The 17,382-nt window shown below is 45.0% G+C and overlaps 1 protein-coding gene and 1 long non-coding RNA gene across 2 annotated transcripts; both read right to left on the bottom strand.

Annotated features, from left to right (window-relative positions):
- Positions 1–460: 460 nt before the first annotated feature.
- SGCB (sarcoglycan beta) lies at positions 461–13,919 on the bottom strand. The gene is made up of 6 exons (XM_077301987.1): positions 13,774–13,919; positions 10,713–10,922; positions 9,314–9,499; positions 9,002–9,193; positions 6,356–6,487; positions 461–4,620 (listed from the first exon to the last, which is right to left on the bottom strand). Exons 1-6 carry the CDS (start codon positions 13,813–13,815, stop codon positions 4,417–4,419), a joined length of 966 nt encoding a protein of 321 aa, XP_077158102.1. The 5' UTR covers positions 13,816–13,919; the 3' UTR covers positions 461–4,416.
- A 690-nt stretch (positions 13,920–14,609) lies between these two features.
- LOC143819883 (uncharacterized) lies at positions 14,610–17,354 on the bottom strand. Its single transcript, XR_013225138.1, has 3 exons — positions 16,536–17,354; positions 15,737–15,885; positions 14,610–15,402 (listed from the first exon to the last, which is right to left on the bottom strand). It is a non-coding gene; the product is annotated as an uncharacterized LOC143819883 (long non-coding RNA).
- Between the last annotated feature and the right edge of the window lie 28 nt (positions 17,355–17,382).

Genomic DNA, 17,382 nt, shown 5'->3' on the forward strand with positions numbered 1-17,382 from the left:
TATGAAGCCTATGGGCTGGGAAATATCTGTGCTTTTTCCATAGCCAAGATTTCTGCCTACAGAGCATGCCTTTCTTACTGATGCTTGGGGAAAGTATGTTGGGTTGTAGTGGGAATCTGTCAAGTGCCCGTGTTATATCCATGTACTAACCCTATTTCACATAAATTCTTGGAAATCCTTATGTTGTCCTGGTAAAGTAAGCTGGTGAAAGTCTGAAGCTTGCCTAAACCTACTTATGGAATGAAGGGCACAAGTCCCCTTGAACTGGGGGTATCTAGGCTCATACCACTAATGTATGAATTTGGAGTTGTTTTTGTAACAAAAAACTTCATTTGAAAGGAGACTTGTTTAATATAATTTATTCTAATGCTAAATTTCACGATTCTGTACAACAGAACTTTCCTTCCAGTGCTAGAAATCCAGCTTGTAGAGGCACAAAGTTTATTACACAATACACACATGAATTTTAAAGCAGTTTTATTAAATGAAACTCCCCTACCCTTAGAAAGCAGCACAGCTAGTTCAGAGAATGCAACTTTCATATAGCAAAAAAAGAACGCTGCTTAAGTTACAAACATGCAGATAAAAGCTCCACTGTAGAGAAATATGGACATTTGTTTGGTATAGGTAGTCTTCTGGTTGTATTTTGGGCTGCACTCTAATGCATGCTATTGTTTGCATTTCTGATGTTGAATACGGGTTCTCAAACAGTAACCTTAACTACTGGATTAATGGGGGAGGGTGTTCGTGTGGAGGTTAACCTGCTTAACTAGTATAGTGACTGGTGCCAAATCTTGCTACTGTAAATATTTTATTTCTTGGGTCATAAAGTGTATTTTCCAATGAGCTGTTTATATGTAGAAGTGCCTACAAAGGGAGTTGCTGGTGTAATATCTGTCCTACTTCCCACCACTTAGAAGTAAAAGTAAGTCCACATTCTTGCAGAAATACTTTGGGTGTGTACTTGAGATCTTTGGATCCTATCCTGAATAATTATACTATTAACACTATATATATATACAGAATATTACTAAACAGGAGTTAGTTCACTGACTAAAGCAAACTGTGGCTCTCAAGATATCCACGGCTGGAAGCTCATGGAAATGGTAGTCTATGGACATCTGAAGAGCCACAGCTTGGCCAACCCTGGACTAAGGCTACAGTTAGAGTGATGTACTTCTTACAGTGTTGGACTAGGAACAGAGTTCAACACTGTCATGAAGCTTACTGGATAACCTTGGGCTACTCCTTCATTCTCACAGAGTTGTTAGGAGGAGAAAATGGAAGAAGGGAGGCCTTTGTGTAGTGCTCTTTGATATTCTTAGAAGAGTGGGATAAACCCCCTGAAACATTCTTCAGGCCTTGAGAAACCCCAGAAGTGTACAATGGTGCAGAATATGGTTGGGAAGCATAGCTGTGTACATGCCCCCCTGCCCCCCCTTGTCACCCCTCCTGGCTTATCATTTGCCATTTTGGAAAGGGGGGGGGTTGACATGGCCATATATGGTCATATCACTCAAATGTTTAACACATTTAAAAAAATGTTTAACAAAATAATTAACTCCCACCTATTTGGCTGTCAAGAAACCCCATGGTTGAGAAAGCCGGCTGTACGGTGTCAAAAAGCTAATGGCCCACCAGAAAACTGAGCCAGCCTGCATTAGAGCATTAGGATACAGGGCTCCATTATCAACCTATGTTTCACACCTGAAAGCTTCAAGATGTAATTCTTTGAATGCTTCAGGATGTTAATAACATTTTGTTGCTGTTCTTTTTCCTTCCATGTTTTGTGTCTTTTCCTGTTCTTCTGCATCTAAATTGATGGCTGTAAGCTACAGGTACCCTGAATGTAATAGGAAATGTTGGCTTACATAGGCAAACATAACAACCCCTAGAACAATTTTAGCACAGAAATAATCCTGTTAATTTTCATGTGTTCATTTATTTACTATGCAGCCTGTCCATATAGGCCCCAGTCTCCATTTGAAGCGACACCAATAATAGCATTTATATATATATTTATATATTACATTTGATGAAGTGGTCAAAACACTTCACATACATTAATATAGTAATCTTTAGAACAGCCCTAAAGGTGGTTACTGTTACCCTCATTTTGAGGGGTAGTTATTAAATACATAAATAGCACATTAAGTGACTGTTGTCTCTCTCTCTCTTCAAATTGAAAGTGACAAAGCAATGTCATTTCAAGACAATGTCACTTTTCTGCTGAAGCAACATGATATTTAAGCATATACAACCCATACTGAAATTTACATATCTCCTGCATCGGTTGAGAAATACTTAAATTGCAAGTAACAAATTTGCATTTCTAGCAGTTGCAGGCAATAATATTAAACATCAAGTTTCTCTCACCACAGTTTGCAGAACAGTCATGAAATCTGGGGGATTTCTACTTCCTCCCACCACAGCATAGATGTCATTCTGCCTACTAAATTTTGCAAGGTAAGAGACAGTCTAAGAATACTCAAAACAGGGATGCCCAGCTATGCCAGATTCTGGGTGGGACAGGGCAGCCCTGCAATTACAGCTCAGATCAGTCCCCTTGGAGAAAATGGCTGCTATGGAGGATGGACTCTGTGGCATTGTACCCCATTGAGGTCCCTTGCCCCCGCAGGCATTTCCCAATCCGGATCTGGCAGCCCTACCCCACCCCCATTTACCCACTGGTGATGGAAGGGGGAGCCTGACAACATTAGCCCAGCATGAGATGGATAACTCTGTAAAGGAAGTCACAGCCCTCAGTTTTCATGACCTGACATTTTGGAGGTCATTATAGGGTCACCGTTAAGTAGTAAGTGACTTGATGTCTCTTCCCACACACATTGCAGTTTTATAGGCCATTAAAATAGTCAAGTTAATCTAAAAGACTGGACACTGTAGCATCTAGAACAGTGCTTAGCTAGTTATACACAGTCATAACCTCTAGGTCAGGGGTAGTCAAACTGCGGCCCTCCAGGTGTCCATGGGCAGGGGCTCATGGGAATTGTAGTCCATGGACATCTGGAGGGCCGCAGTTTGACTACCCCTGGCTTACATGGTTAACTTGAAAAAAAAATCTGGGAAAATACCCAAGGACCACAAGGATTTATGGAACCCAGCTGGTCAGAAGGCTCCAATCCTGTGCCTGAAGCTGCCCACTACAGATTACGCTCTACCCCCACAGAACAATCGCTCACAGAAGGGTCTGTGTTAAAACAAGTAGGAATGCAGCCAGGAAACTGTAACACCCCTAAAGCCTTTCTTTCTAAACAAAGACCTCACTTTTGTCAGCAATATTTGCCAGAATAAAACAGTAGTCTGTTTATACATAAATACATTCAGATAAAGGTAATAAAATCCAGACAAACTAGATTGTATCTGAATAGATGAAAAGGCTGCCACAAATTTTGTTAGTCTGCAAGATGATACTAGACTCTTGCTTTTTTCTACTGCTATAGACATGGCTATCTAGTCTAGATTTGTATATAAATAGCATTAGTTTTGTATCCTTTAGTACATAACCATTAAACTTTTGTAAAGGGTGGTACTGCCGAAGGAAGGAGATGCCCCTGCATATAACAGGAAAAGAACCCTAAATGAAGGCAAAATATACTGCCAAAGACCGTTTATGCACTGGAGGTTTCATGCTGGGCTGCAGGCTGGAGTTTTAGCCATGGCAGGTTGCCCCACCTCTTCCTGCACCCACATGGGGGAGCATTTGGCCTGGTGCACCTCATCCGCCCCCTATTTGTGTTCCTGTATGGGAGTTGGGGCAGTGAAGTTCCCAGTGCATAAACAGTCAAACAGGCAGAATTTTTAAAAAATACTTGAGCCTTTTACATTCAATATGGTATTGGCACAGTTGGTTATCTTCAGAATGCAGTGCATGCAAAATTACAAAGGACAGCAGTAAGATTCTTCTGATGGAGCATTTGGAAAAAACAAGTTGGCAAAGGCAAGGAACTGTAAACAAAAATATATCTTGTTTCTTCTTACTACATAAGTTGATAATTTCAGCAATGTAAGAAAGCACCCCTGGCTTGTACCTACCTATCTTACTGCAATGCAGTAAAGTTTATCATAAATAGCTTGCTTAAACAAATTGACGGACATGACCTAATACTGTTGAATGTAGCATCTTGCATTAAAAAGTTCAAATAATACTACTACAAAGTGCTATAAAAAGAGAAATCTTTACAAACATGCACCTCTTTAAACAGTGGTTTGGCTCTGATCAGCTTTTCCACTGGCACAAGAAGTGTGGTCTGATCTCGGTCCCATGTCCCATGATTCCAAGCACAACCTCTTCAGGAGTTAAAAAGTAGTTTCTCCTCCCCCTTGTATAAATGGAAAAACTGATAAGATCCAACTCAATAACTACAAATGTCTTTCAGGCATGTTCTGGTTTTGCATTTAATATATATTGCCACAAGGATTAAATGAGGTTTGACAACCCATGTTGCGGCTCTTCACTGGAACACGGAAAAGAGTCCCATCCAAACACATGCAAAGCTTGTAGCGCTCCCAGTCACCGTTATTAAACTGTTCTCCATAAGAATAACTTGGCAGTCGGGACATATTGAATACCACGCTTCCATTCAGGATAATGCTGTTGTCCTACCAAAGAGAACAAGCAGACAGAAACTGGCACACAGTATTTCCATGAATAAGCAAGTGTTCACATCCATGTCTAAACATTGTGGGTGACTAGAGCAACTGAAGTTACCTTACACAGAGTTAGGTCAATGGCCATCTTGACCAATACTATTCTCAACAGACAAGGAAAGCTTTTCCCATTCCTCCTTGAAATCCTTTTAATTGAGGTATCAGGGAATGAATCAAAGGCCTTTTATATGAGTTCAACTACCAAACTGTATGTAGCTCTCCCTTTTAAGACAGTGCTAGTCCACTGTTTTGAGGACTGGCGATAAAGATGCTAAGACCTACTGCAGCAGTCTCTGATTTGCCTCTGGAAACCACCTCTGGAACTCAGGAAGAGTCCTACTGGGCCAGACTGGTGGTCCATCTAATCCAGCATCTCATCTCACATATTAGACAAGCAGTTATTTTGGAAGTCTAACGGCAAGGTATGGAGGCTAAGGCCTTCATGGCACTGGTATTCAAACCAGTGCCACTGGTTTGCTGCCTGTGAATGGGAGAGTTCCTTTTAGTCACCATGGCTTGTAGCCACTGATAGACCTGTCCTTGATAGAATCGAATCCCATTTTAAAGCTGTCCCACAACCCCTGGTAGTGAATTCCAAATTTTAATCACTGACTGAGTAAAGGAATATTTTGTCTGTACAGAAGTTACTGTCTATCAGCTAGGGTGTCACTAAGTTATAGTAATTTGGGAGTGTGAGAAAAAAATTCTAGTCCACTCTGTCTACCTCTATAAATATGTAACATGTTCTCCCATTGGTCCCTGATGTTTCTTTGCTCAATTGACTCATGTTTGCCCCAGTGACTAGAAATGCAAAGGCCGGGGGGGGGGAGAAAACATTTTTCTGGAAAACTTGTTGAGTTTTTTAATAGAAAAAGGGGAAATCACTGACAACCCCCTCCCCCCAACCCTCCTATGACATTGTCTCCTATGATGATGTGTGCTAGAAACCCAACCTAACGTGGCAAAACTTATTAAGTTTTGGCCTGTAGTGTGTCAGCATGAGACTGTTTCTGTTCAAGTACATTGTTTTGTTTATTAGAACACTACTTGCACTTTTAAGTTCTTATTTTCTCTCTCTTACATTGAAAAACCTAACATGCACATGAAAGGACAGCAAAGGCTATGGCAGCTTGCCACTCTCTTATCAAGTACTGGATACATTCACTTTTTCTTGTAGAAAACAAAAGCATTGACCATTTTAAATTCCTTGAATCTGTCAGTTCAATGTTATACACCGAGTTATACATTATGCATATTATGTTACAGCAGTGAAATAAATTTAAGAATTCAATCCCACCCCCCAAAAAAGCTAGTATAGTAGGGAGAGAGGTTCCACTTCTTTGCAGGGAGTTTTTTCAACAGATAGTGGAATATTCTACAACGTGCCCCTCTATAGGACTGTTCCTGAAGGAGGGAAAATACACCTTTACTGAAACTGCCCCACATTACTTCTAGGTCTGGAGTGGCTCTTCCCCCCCCCCCCCCATCTTTTAGAAGAAATGTAAAATCCCTGCTCCAAAGAATTATTGGCCACCCAGATCTTTTAATGTTCTTGCTCTGCTGCTGGGGTGGCAATAGCATTTTGCCCTGGCTATTGCTTAAACTTTAGCTACAAGCCTCAGGTTTTGGAGAGACACGATATAAATGCTCTAAATAAAACTCCGCAAGCCTCAAAAGCATTACTCACTGCCTTGAGTTCCAGGTCGCCTCCCATATGGAACTCGATGGTTTTGCCCATAATGAAAACGCCTTCATTTCCACGGACAACTGCACGCTGATCTGTCTTTATATTTAGATCACTGGTAGCATTACTGGTAATCTGAGAAGGAAGAGCACAACTGTACAATATGGTTTCTAAACATAGCGGCAGCTTTACAAAAAGCCTCTCCAAACCTACTGGTCAACAGCTGGACTAGAACAGACGGCTATTGTTACATTTGTAACTGACATTCTAATCATGTCTACGAGAATGCAAGGCTTGATTCACATATGAAGGAGACCCCAGCAGAGGAATGCCTCACTTCATAACTCTAAATTTTCTTTCCCACAACAAAAAAATCCATGCAAACAGAAAGCTAGTATAGTAGGGAGATAAGTTCCAGTTCTTTGCAGGGAGTTTTTTCAACACACAGTGGAATATTCTGCAACGTGCTCCTCTGTGTTTCTCCACCTCCTGTATCTGAACTGGTACAGTCCATTCAAGTAGCTCAGGTCTTTGCCATCTCATTCCCCTGTATATGTAAGCCAGATCTAAATCCCTCTGAACATTATAGAATTTATATCTCAGTCAGGGTGCTGGCCCCCTGACCAGGATAGCCCAAGGTTGCCCAATCTCATCAGATCATGGAAGCTAAGAAGGGTTGGCTGTGGACAGTAATTGTATGGGAGACCTCCAAGGAATATCAGGGGTGTGACTTGGAGGCAGGCAAAGGCAAGCCACCTCTGAATGTCTCCTGCATTGAAACCCCCCAGGGGGTCACTATAAGTGGTAGGTGTCTACCAAATGTGGTAGAAAGTGGGTCTGAGGAAGCGTGCTTGCCCTCGAAAGCTCACGCCTTGAATAAATCTTTGTTGGTCTTGAAGGTGCTACTGGACTCTGATTTTATTGTACCACCAAATGTGCTTGCCTTGACCTAGGTGTCTCAAGCTAGCCCAATCTTGTCAGATCCTGGAAACTAAGCAGCGTCAGCCTTGGTGAGTATCTGGATGGGAGACCTCCAAGGAAATCCAAGATAGCGACACAGCAGCAGGACATGGGAAACCACCCCTGAAAGCCTCTTTCCCCCCAAGCTCCTATGGAGTTGCCATAAGTTGGCTGCAACTCGGTGGCACTTCCCTCTGCCAAGTGTGTCTAGAAACACTGATTAGTCATTACAATCACAAGTTGTATCTTTCTTGCCACTAAGATAGTTATGCTCTTAGGCTGAGAACTTACACTTATGTTGGAGTAAGTTCTTTCAGCTCAAAAGCTTCTGCAATCATACACAGGGTTGAGCTATGAAACGCCCACCTTTCAACAAGAAATGAGCAGGTAATGTGGCTTGGTACATGATGTTGCCTTGAGGCATGAACTAGATGGCTACTGTAGTTGTCCATCTAGGTTTTTTCAAGCTCAACACTCCCTCCCCCCCCAACACAAAATCCTGTAACCTGTTGCTTGCCCAAGAGACAGGCAAAGCCAGAGAAATGTGTCTGCATCCAACCTATTGCCAGTGGAAAGTGCTGGCAGGTGTGCGCTTTCCTCCGTCTCTCCCCCCCCCCAGCAAACCCTAGAGAGTTGACTACTGGTGTTGCAGGACCCCTGTGGACAAAACCACCCCCCCAACTTTGGGGGGCATCAGGGATGAAAGGGAGGTGATAAAACCTACAGGTGCAGCTCCTCTGATGTTTGAGGGAGGAAGGATGAAAAGACAGTGGTGAGTTCAGCCCTTTCTCCTCTCATGGCATTCCCCTCTTCCACCTCCTGTGTCTTTTTATCCTATGATTCCTGGAATCATCTTTCCAGAGGTCAAGACCGACTGCTCCTAAAGCATGGAGCCCAATCCAAAGCAGTTAAGTGGAAATAAATCAGTGTGACTTACTCCCAAGTACATACATTTAAGATTACACGACTGCTTAAATAAAGCTATTTGTATAACCAGTGCAGTGTAGTGATTACTGTTAAACCAGGTCTGGGGACTTTGAGATCTTTATTCAGTTGAATCCATCAGTATTTTAGGCTAACCTAATGCACAAAGTTGTTGCGAGGATTTAAAAAAAAAAGGAGGGAGAACTTGAGCTCTTTGCTGAAGGGACAGGATAAATATGTCACAGATTTCATCAGTGGGATGAGTTTATGAAATGATGGCTCATCTATTGCATGTACGTACATCTCAAGTGGCTACTCTGCTGCATGAAGAATATGTAAACCAGCCTTTCTGGACTTCTTTACTGTTGAGAAACACCTGAAACATTCTTCAGGCTTCGAGAAACCCCAGAAGTGACATGATCCTGCAGAATATGGCTGGGAAGCAGAGCTGTGGACACCTGGGGCCCCTCCCCTTCTCACCCCCTCCAGCTCATCATTGGCTATTGGGGGGCACGTCAACATGACCATATGTGATCATAACATCCAATGTATAACAAATTAAAAAATATAAAAATTAACCCCCAACCATTTGGGAAACACCTCCAGGACCATCAAGAAACCCTAGGGTTTCACAAAGCCCTGGTTGAGAAAGCCAGCTGATACTTGACAGAAACCCAGCCATAATGTAAACAGTGCTACAAGTTTAAAATTATAGAAAAATTATGGAAATTGCAGAAGAAAGTAAACAATCCAGACATTCCATACCCTCTCTGTAGATGCTCTTTGGACATTCAAAGTTTTCACTCCACTTGGCAGATGAAATTCATGAGTATTGTAGTCTGTGCTGAACAATGTGTTCTGCGTCCGTGGGTCAACAAATTCCAGACCAATATCACTGGTAATTAAAGTTTTATCTGTTTCAACGCTGAGTTTTGTTTCCCCTTGCTGAAACACAATCTTCAGAAACAAGTTAGGTAAACGGTGTTAAATACAATGAAGGCAATTTACTACTTTTAAGATAAGTGAAGGCAGGGCAGTTTCCTGCATGCACTTAGGGGTCATAAAAAAAACCCTTACTGGCTGGTTCTCTCCAACAATTACCAAATCTTCATTACGGCGGCCACCCACTGTACTCTTATACAGTGGATGTATAATTCCCATGTCAGAGTCTTGCTTAAATCGCAGTAAGCCGCTCTCATGAAACTCCATGCTGTCACAGCCACCAGGCCCGATACGAATCACAGCCCAGATGATGAGCGTGATCTAAAAGGCAAAAGCACAGACTGGTGAGAATGCCAGTGCTTGAACTAGATACATTTAAGAAGAACTCTGTGTACCTAGAATGTGATGAAAAAACTTGCAGTCCACCAAGCTGGCTTTAACCTTGTTGCCAGGGTTAGCATCAGAATCCTCCAGAGCAGGGCAGCTGCCAGGGCCCACAGCTTCCACCAGCCCACTGCTGCTACTGTCTATGAAGGGGCAGGCACATGAATGGGGGGGCGTGGGCAGCAGGTTCAGGAGACGTAATGAGAGGAAGCACAGAGGAAAGGGAGCTAGTAGTAAGCCCATGAGTAGAGAGTAGGCACAAAAGTACAGTGAGCACAAAGGTTGTAGATGGCAAGCAGGGTGCAGGTGTATGAAAGGTGGTAGAAAGCAGGCTGCGGGTGTGAGGAAGCAGGGGAGCTCCAGACACCCTCTGTCAAGCACCACCAGTCATGTATGATAAGCTCACAGATCTTTGGGTGTAGCACCGACCAGGATAGCCCAGGCAAGCCCAATACCCCCAGATCATGGAAGCTAAGCAGGGCTGATCCTGGCTAGTGTTTGGATGAGAGTTCCTCCCAGGAACACATGGGGTCATGACGTGGAGGTAGGGAATGGCAAACCACCTATGCAGGTCCCTTGCCTGGCTACCAGACAATATTCGGATCTCCTTGCTACTCCATGCACCTCATATGACCAATCAATCAATCCATCTGGGTGTGACTACCTGCACACTCAGACAGGTTCTGCAGTCATCCACTTGTGGTGGAAGTGCACACCTACATGAGAAATTAATTCTTTGAGCTGAATGGTTCTTTAGAATTTGAAGGACTGGATGTATTGTAATAACAATGGCGATGGGGGTGGGGGGGGGGAGAAGAGCCAAAGGAATGTGTAGCTGCCTGGAGCCTAAATTATAAACTATCCTATTCAGACCTCATTTTTGAACAGAATGCAACTTAAGGAGGTGGGTTTAAAATTACTGTGTCTATATTTTCTGGAGAACAAGTGATGCGTTACTTTTTTAAAAAACACCAACTTTTTTTTCAATGTTAGACCAATATTATGCAGAATAAAGTTTGATTTAGATCCTTGCTTGCATTTGATTAGACCCTACCGAAATGAATGAATCCACCATTGCAAATATATTGGTGCTCTATCTAATAACCACTAATTTAACAATACTAATAATAGCACAATGTCTCATACTCACAATCAAATTGATAACAGCCAAAATAAAAAGGAGAATGATCACACAAATAGCCAAGTTGCCTTTTCGGCCTCGTAAGCCAGTTTTGTGCAGCTGGTCTTCATCGATGGGAATATAACCGGCCTTGAAGTTGCTATTATGTTCTTTGTTCACATTCCTCCGCTCCACAGCCTTCTCACGCATGGACTTCTTCACGGGGCCATTAGAGCTTTGCTAAAATGCCGTTCAAATGATAAATTAAGTCCAATTCTAAGCATACAATAAAACAACAGGAATTTTCAGTTGTGCCACAATGACATTCACAGTAAACTATTAAAAGCCCAACAAGTCGGGAGATCAGTAAACTGGGATGTGGGTTATTAGTACCTACAGAAATAAAATAAGAAGTAGCCAGGTTCTTCCATAGCAAAATCTAAATGCTGAATCCACATAATACTTTTTATTAAGAATCAAAACAACACAGTGAGTTGTGTTATCATGAGCTGGGTGAGATGAGCTCTCGGAAGAGCTGACAGCTCTACAAGAGCTTCCATAGTTCCTCAGGGCCTGTAAAATGGAGCTCTTCCATCAGGTCTTTGGCTCCCCCTCAGTGTGGCATAGGGCAGCTGCTGCTGGCAGCACCCCCCGGCGGGTGGCGCGAAGTCAGGGGCGCTGGCGGGAAAGCAAGTGGAGCAGGGGCTCAGGCGGCAGTGGCAACGTCCCTTGGCAAAAGACTAACCCTCCCCCCCGGGCCTCAGTAAAATTGTCAAGCATTGACCGGTCCCCAGTGATAAAAAGGTTGGGGACCACTGGTGTAGAAGATAAGAGGGGCCTTGCATACATCCATATACCGTCTGTGTCAGGCATTCTGAGTTCACCCTTGAGGCACTGGGTATGTGAGGGTCAGTGGGTGGAGGGGGGGAGAAGGACAGTTTATGCTGCTGGGCTTTTAAAATTAATTATGGGTTTTTAATTGGGGAGGGGTCTGCTTTTATATGGTTTTATGCTTCATGATTGTAACCCATCGCAAGATGGTTCCAATAGCGGCAAGAAACAAATCCAACAATAAATAAAAATAAATATTACATGGCTTCTGTTTTTATAGTGTGTCAAGAATTCAAGGGAAACTTGGAAGCCAACAAAACTTTGGATTCCTCACTCACGATGGGTGCTAATATGTCCCTCATATACCTTAATTGGTTCCACTTTCTCGTTTCATCTTGCATTCAGTTTGATGATTAATCTGTTGCTGTTGTCTGGAGATCTCACACCTACTTTGGGTGAAAGTATTTTTCTTCTGACTGGATCTTGCTTTATATGGATTTTTGTAATACCCTTTTTTCTGCTGGGCATTTAACCAAGCCTATTGGAGGCTCCTTTTTAGGAGCCTCTAGCGGCATGGGGTGGTAAAGCAGCCGACATGCGGTCTGAAGCTCTGCCCATGAGGCTGGGAGTTCAATCCCAGCAGCCGGCTCAGCGTTGACTCAGCCTTCCATTCTTCCGAGGTCGGTAAAATGAGAACCCAGCTTGCTGGGGGGTAAACGGTAATGACTGGAGAAGGCACTGGCAAACCACCCCGTATTGAGTCTGCCAAGAAAACGCTAGAAGGCGTCACCCCAAGGGTCAGACATGACCCAGTGCTTACACAGGGGAATACCTTTACCTTTAACGGAGGTATATGTTTGTGCTTCTGAGGAACTAAGTTCAGACGCTCAAGTAATTTTTTTGAATCTACTGGATTTCTGTATAGCATGTTTCTGATTTTAAAACATGGACATTGTGAAGCCTCTATTTTTCAAAATTAAAAATTTCACTATGCAGCTCAGTGTATTTCAAAATCTGCAACAAATCAGTTCTTGCATTTTTTTGATGCTATGAATATGCTTTACAAAACAGGCCTAGCTCATCTTCGTAGGGCTCTGCAAACACATGTATAGGTTTATTGTTGAAACCAAAGCCATAACTAAACAAACACAGAAATACACATCACACAGAGTGACAAGTAACCACAGCCTCATGTTTTTCACAGTAATGGTGACAACACAGTATTAAATGGTGACAACACAGTATGATCAGTAAATAACTAATAAAACATGAATTGCTGTCACAAAACAAAATAAAAAGCAGTTATGCATAAACTACAAACACATTCTAATAGGCAACCAATTCCTTCTCAAAACCTACACAACAGGCGCTTTCAGAAGTGTTGGTTTTTAATGCCCTGCTTTTCACTACCCAGAGGAGTCCCAAAGTGGCCTACAATCACCTTCCCTTCCTCTCCCCACAACAGACACCCTGTGAGGGAGGTGGGGCTGAGAGCTCTCTAAAATAACTGCTCTGTGAGAACAGGTCTAGCAGGACCCGGACTAGCCTAAGGCCACCCAGCTGGCTGCAAGAGGAGAAGCAGGGAATCAAACCCAGCTCTCCAGCTGAGAAGCTGCCCCTCTAAACCACTACACCAAGCTGGCTCTCACACATGCTACATAATGCCACTCCAGTCCACTTCAGCGACCCTCTACAAGCGGATTTTGCCGTTTCACACCGTAAAATCCAGTTGCAAAAGTGCATTGAACATGCATTACTTGGTGCGTGTGAAAGCACCCACCCTCTAACAGAGGAAAGCAACCCCCGCGGCCACCCCTTTTTAAGCCAGAGGGTGGGGAATGGTCTCTCTCTTTCTCGAGCCAGGGCAGTGGGAAGGAAGACACATTCCCCACTTCATTTCTGCGCGACTGTCGAGGCTGCTATTTTCGCTTCGGCGCCCGGCCAGCCGTCGGGGGCGGCCCGTTCCCCGGCCGCATCCCGCCCCAGCCTCGGCGCCTAAGGGTGGGCTGACAGTGGGAGGCGCCGGGGGTTTATGCCGCCCAGGAGAAAGCGTATGCAGCCGTAGACCCCCTGGCCGTCGTGAGGAGCAAGGGGATGTGTGTGTGTGTGGGGGGGGGGCAGCCGCCACAACCCCCCCCCCCAGCCCGGCCCAGCCCAGCCCAGCCCGGCCCAGCCGCCTCCTCCTCCTCCTGGGCGGCGGGCTGCAGACAGCGGGCGGCCGAGGGCGCTGCCATAGAAACGCCACCAGGGCACTACCGACCTGTTCCGAGGCGGTCGCCGCGGCTGCACCAGTGGCCGCCATCTTCGCCGCCGCCTCCTCCTCCTCCTCGCCGGCCTCGCCCAGGACCCGCCGCCGCCGCTCCTTTCGCCAAAGCTGGCGCCGCCGCTCCGCCCCGCAGGCCGAGTCCTTAAAGGGAGGCCCCGGAGTTTTGGCCGGGGGGCGGGGAAGGCCTCCTTGGCAAGGCGAAAGGCCGCCCCGACGGGGTCGCAAGCGACGTGCTGGAGGCAACGGAGGGAGCAGGACCGGGTTCAGAGCTGCCAGGGCAGCACGCGCGCGGTTCCCTTGATCAAACCCGCTCTCTCAGGGTCTGGTTTTTGGGGATGCCGGCCGCCAGGTGGGGCCTGGGGATCCCCGGTTTCACCGCTCATCTCCAGGCGGCAGAGATCAGTTTCCCGGGAGGAAATGGCTGCTTTGGAGGCTCCGTGGCTTTTTACTCCACTGAGGTCCCCAAATCTCTCAGCCTGGATTTGGCCACCCTACCCCACATACCCTGCTGGTGGCCAGGGGGAACCTGGCAGCCCCACACCCACTCCCACTTCCAACCCCAAAGTCTTCAGCTGTTCTCCAACACAGAGCTGGTAACCCTATTTATGTAATGGGAAGGGCAAAGGAGAAAGGATCCTCCAGGTGGGACCCCTAGGGATCCCTTGGGATTACAGCTCATCTCTAGACTACAGAGGTCAGCTCCCCTGGCAAAAAAGGTTGCTTTGGAGGAACTTTATGGCATTGTACTCTGCTTTCCACAGGCTCCATCCTGAATTTCCAGGGGTTTCTCTACCTAGATCTGGCCTCCCTACCTGCCCATCCCTGGCAACCCTATCCTGATAGCATAGTGACTTAACAATAAGCTTTTGAAAACACGAAGCTGCTGTATTCTGAATCCCACCACATTCACGGCTGCTACTGTGACTAGCTGCAGCTCTCCAAGTTCCCAGATTGTGGTCTTTTGCGTCACACACTACCTGGTCCCAGAGCCATAAGGGACTAATTTTGTGCCCAAGAAAGAATAGAAAATTGTGATCCTTTGCACTTTATTAATTATTTTGGCTAAAAGGTAAATGCACAATGTTTATTTGAGTCATGACTTTTTATGTGTCCTTCAGCTTTGTGGGTCCTTGCCCTTGTTATGGTTCTGACCAGTCCTCTTCATTGGAGATGCCAGGGACTGAACCTGGAACCTTGTGCAAGCAAAGCAGCTTCTCCACCACTGAGCCATGGCTTTAAAACTTGGTAGTTTAGTACAGTCACCATCTTATTTTTGTGAAGCCAATTTGGTTACTGTACATTACTAATAATGTACAGTATCATCTACATAATCATCTAATAATCAATGGGAAATGTTTCTTGACTTGTATGTTACGGCACCATTTCCTCTTTGATATGGCAAAAAAAAGAAGAAGATGCGTGGTCAGTTCTGGCAGAAGGATTTCACAAAAGTGTAGGTTTTTTGTGTAGGTGTTTGCAGGAACAGATGCATTCCCTGACTTGTTTTGCCTCTCACAAAGTTCATGTTGCGTCTCTTTTGGCTTGAATGGCTTATCAGCATGTAGGTTGAAGGTGGTCCTTATAGGAAGGACAGTGTCCTCATGCTGCCAGTCTGAGGAGAAACTGTGAAGGGAGCCAATGTTAAAATAATCATGAGAGATCCTAATGCTTATAAGATGGAAACTGAACACTGCAATCAGAGCAGTTTCCAAGGTCAGCCAGAATATACAGTACAATCAAATAGATAAATATGTAGTGTAGGTAGGAACCTGGAAAGAGCAGGCAAGAACTATATATTTGTAGTCTTTGTAATAAGAACTGATGAGCTTCCCAAAAGATCAAAATGGTTCTCATGCTCCCCTTTTCTCCCTTTAGGCACCTAGAAGGAAGTGTATAGGGACTAATACTAGGAAATGGGGGGATTCAAGGGGGACCAACAGCAGCAATGAATTCTTGCCTGATCTCAGATGTAATATGAGGATATTCATAATTTGTTGCCTTCTTGCAGGGTGTCTTAAATATTCCAGAGGGGCAGCTACAGAACAATCCTATGCATGTTTCGTCAGAAGGAAGACCCACATTTTATAGGAATGTTGGCTTCATCTCCTGTGAGCAACAAAATCAAGAAAGAGTAACAACAACCATAGGGACTAACAAACTTGTATTGTGGCCTGTACATTTAGGTACAATTTTAACAACAGAAGCTGAAAAAAAGATGTGCAGGTTTCCATCTTCCTTATTAAAGTTAAACTCTCTAGCTTTTCAATGGTCATATTTTTCTACATCCTCCCCTTGTTCTGAAGACTTGCTCTGAAGACTTGCCAGATTACAGAGCACACACACACCTTTATTTACTACTTTTGCCAAACGGTTAAATATCAGAATGTTTTCTGCAGATTATTATTATTAATTAGAATTTGTAGACCGCCCTTCCAAGACTGGCTCAGGGCAGTGTACCTACACAATTTATAAATACAGTGATTAAAACAATAAAACATTAACAACATTACACAATTTAAAACCTATTAAAATTAGTGTACGTTTTTAGAAAGTCAACTGTAAAGACTTTGGTTTAAGATAAATTGAAGGACTGCATGAAGTGAGGGTGGTGGTGTGGTTAAAGAGTGGTGGACTCTTCTGGAGAGCCCCATTTGATTCCCCACTCCTCTATCTGCAGCAAATTGGGTGCCCTTGGGTTAGGCACAGTTCTCTTAGAGCTGTTCTTGCAGAGCAGCAGACCTCTCAGTCCCACTTACCTCACAGCGTATCTGTTGTGGGGAGAAGGAGGGAAGGCGATTCTACACCCCTTTGGGACTCCTGCAGGTATTGAAAAGCAAGGTACTTACAACCCGGCTATTCTCGTTTTTTTCTTTTTTTCAGAGGAGCTTCCCCATAGCCGAGTCCTCCAATTTGAACCTTGTTCCTATTTAAACAGGAAGGCCTGGAGGATCATTGTCCATGGGATCGCGATGGGTCCGACACGCACCTAACAAGAACCTATTTAAACCGAGGCTTCTCCCTGCGGTTTTCCTTCAAATCCCAACCCCTTCAGGGGCCTCCTAAGTGCTAGGGAGCGATTTGCGGAAATCATGGTCTATTAAGCATTGGCCGAAGTGTGCGTTGGGCGTCATTCGCGTTACATTTTGCGCCTCTGACGGCCGGTAAAGGCCGGGTTCGCGGCTGCAGGGGTTCAAACTCGGGTTGAAAAGCCGCGGTCTTGCTGCAAGGAAGCAACGGGAGGAAGCCAGGGTTGCGATATGGTTAAAGGGTGGCGGGCACTAATCTGGAGAACTGGGTGCAACTCCCCACTCCTCCATTTGCAGCCAGCCAGCTGTTGGGCCAGTCACAGTTCTCGCAGAGCTCTCCTTGCAGAGGAAGCTACAGGCAACGCCCAAGTCCAGGAGGGGCCCCTTCCAGACGAGCCAAGCTTAAGGCGGGGGGATAAGCTTCCGCGTGGGCGCCCCTTCTTCAGAGGCCCCAAGTCTGCCTGCAGCGAGGCTCCCGCTCGCCCGTCCTTCCCGTCGGATCCACTCTGTCCCGGGAGGGGAGAGGCGGCGGGCAGGGCGGGGTTTTCGGCGTTGCCACAACCAAAGCGCCCTCTTC

The sequence above is a fragment of the Paroedura picta genome, chromosome 10 (assembly GCF_049243985.1).
Source record: "Paroedura picta isolate Pp20150507F chromosome 10, Ppicta_v3.0, whole genome shotgun sequence".
NCBI lineage: Eukaryota > Metazoa > Chordata > Lepidosauria > Squamata > Gekkonidae > Paroedura > Paroedura picta.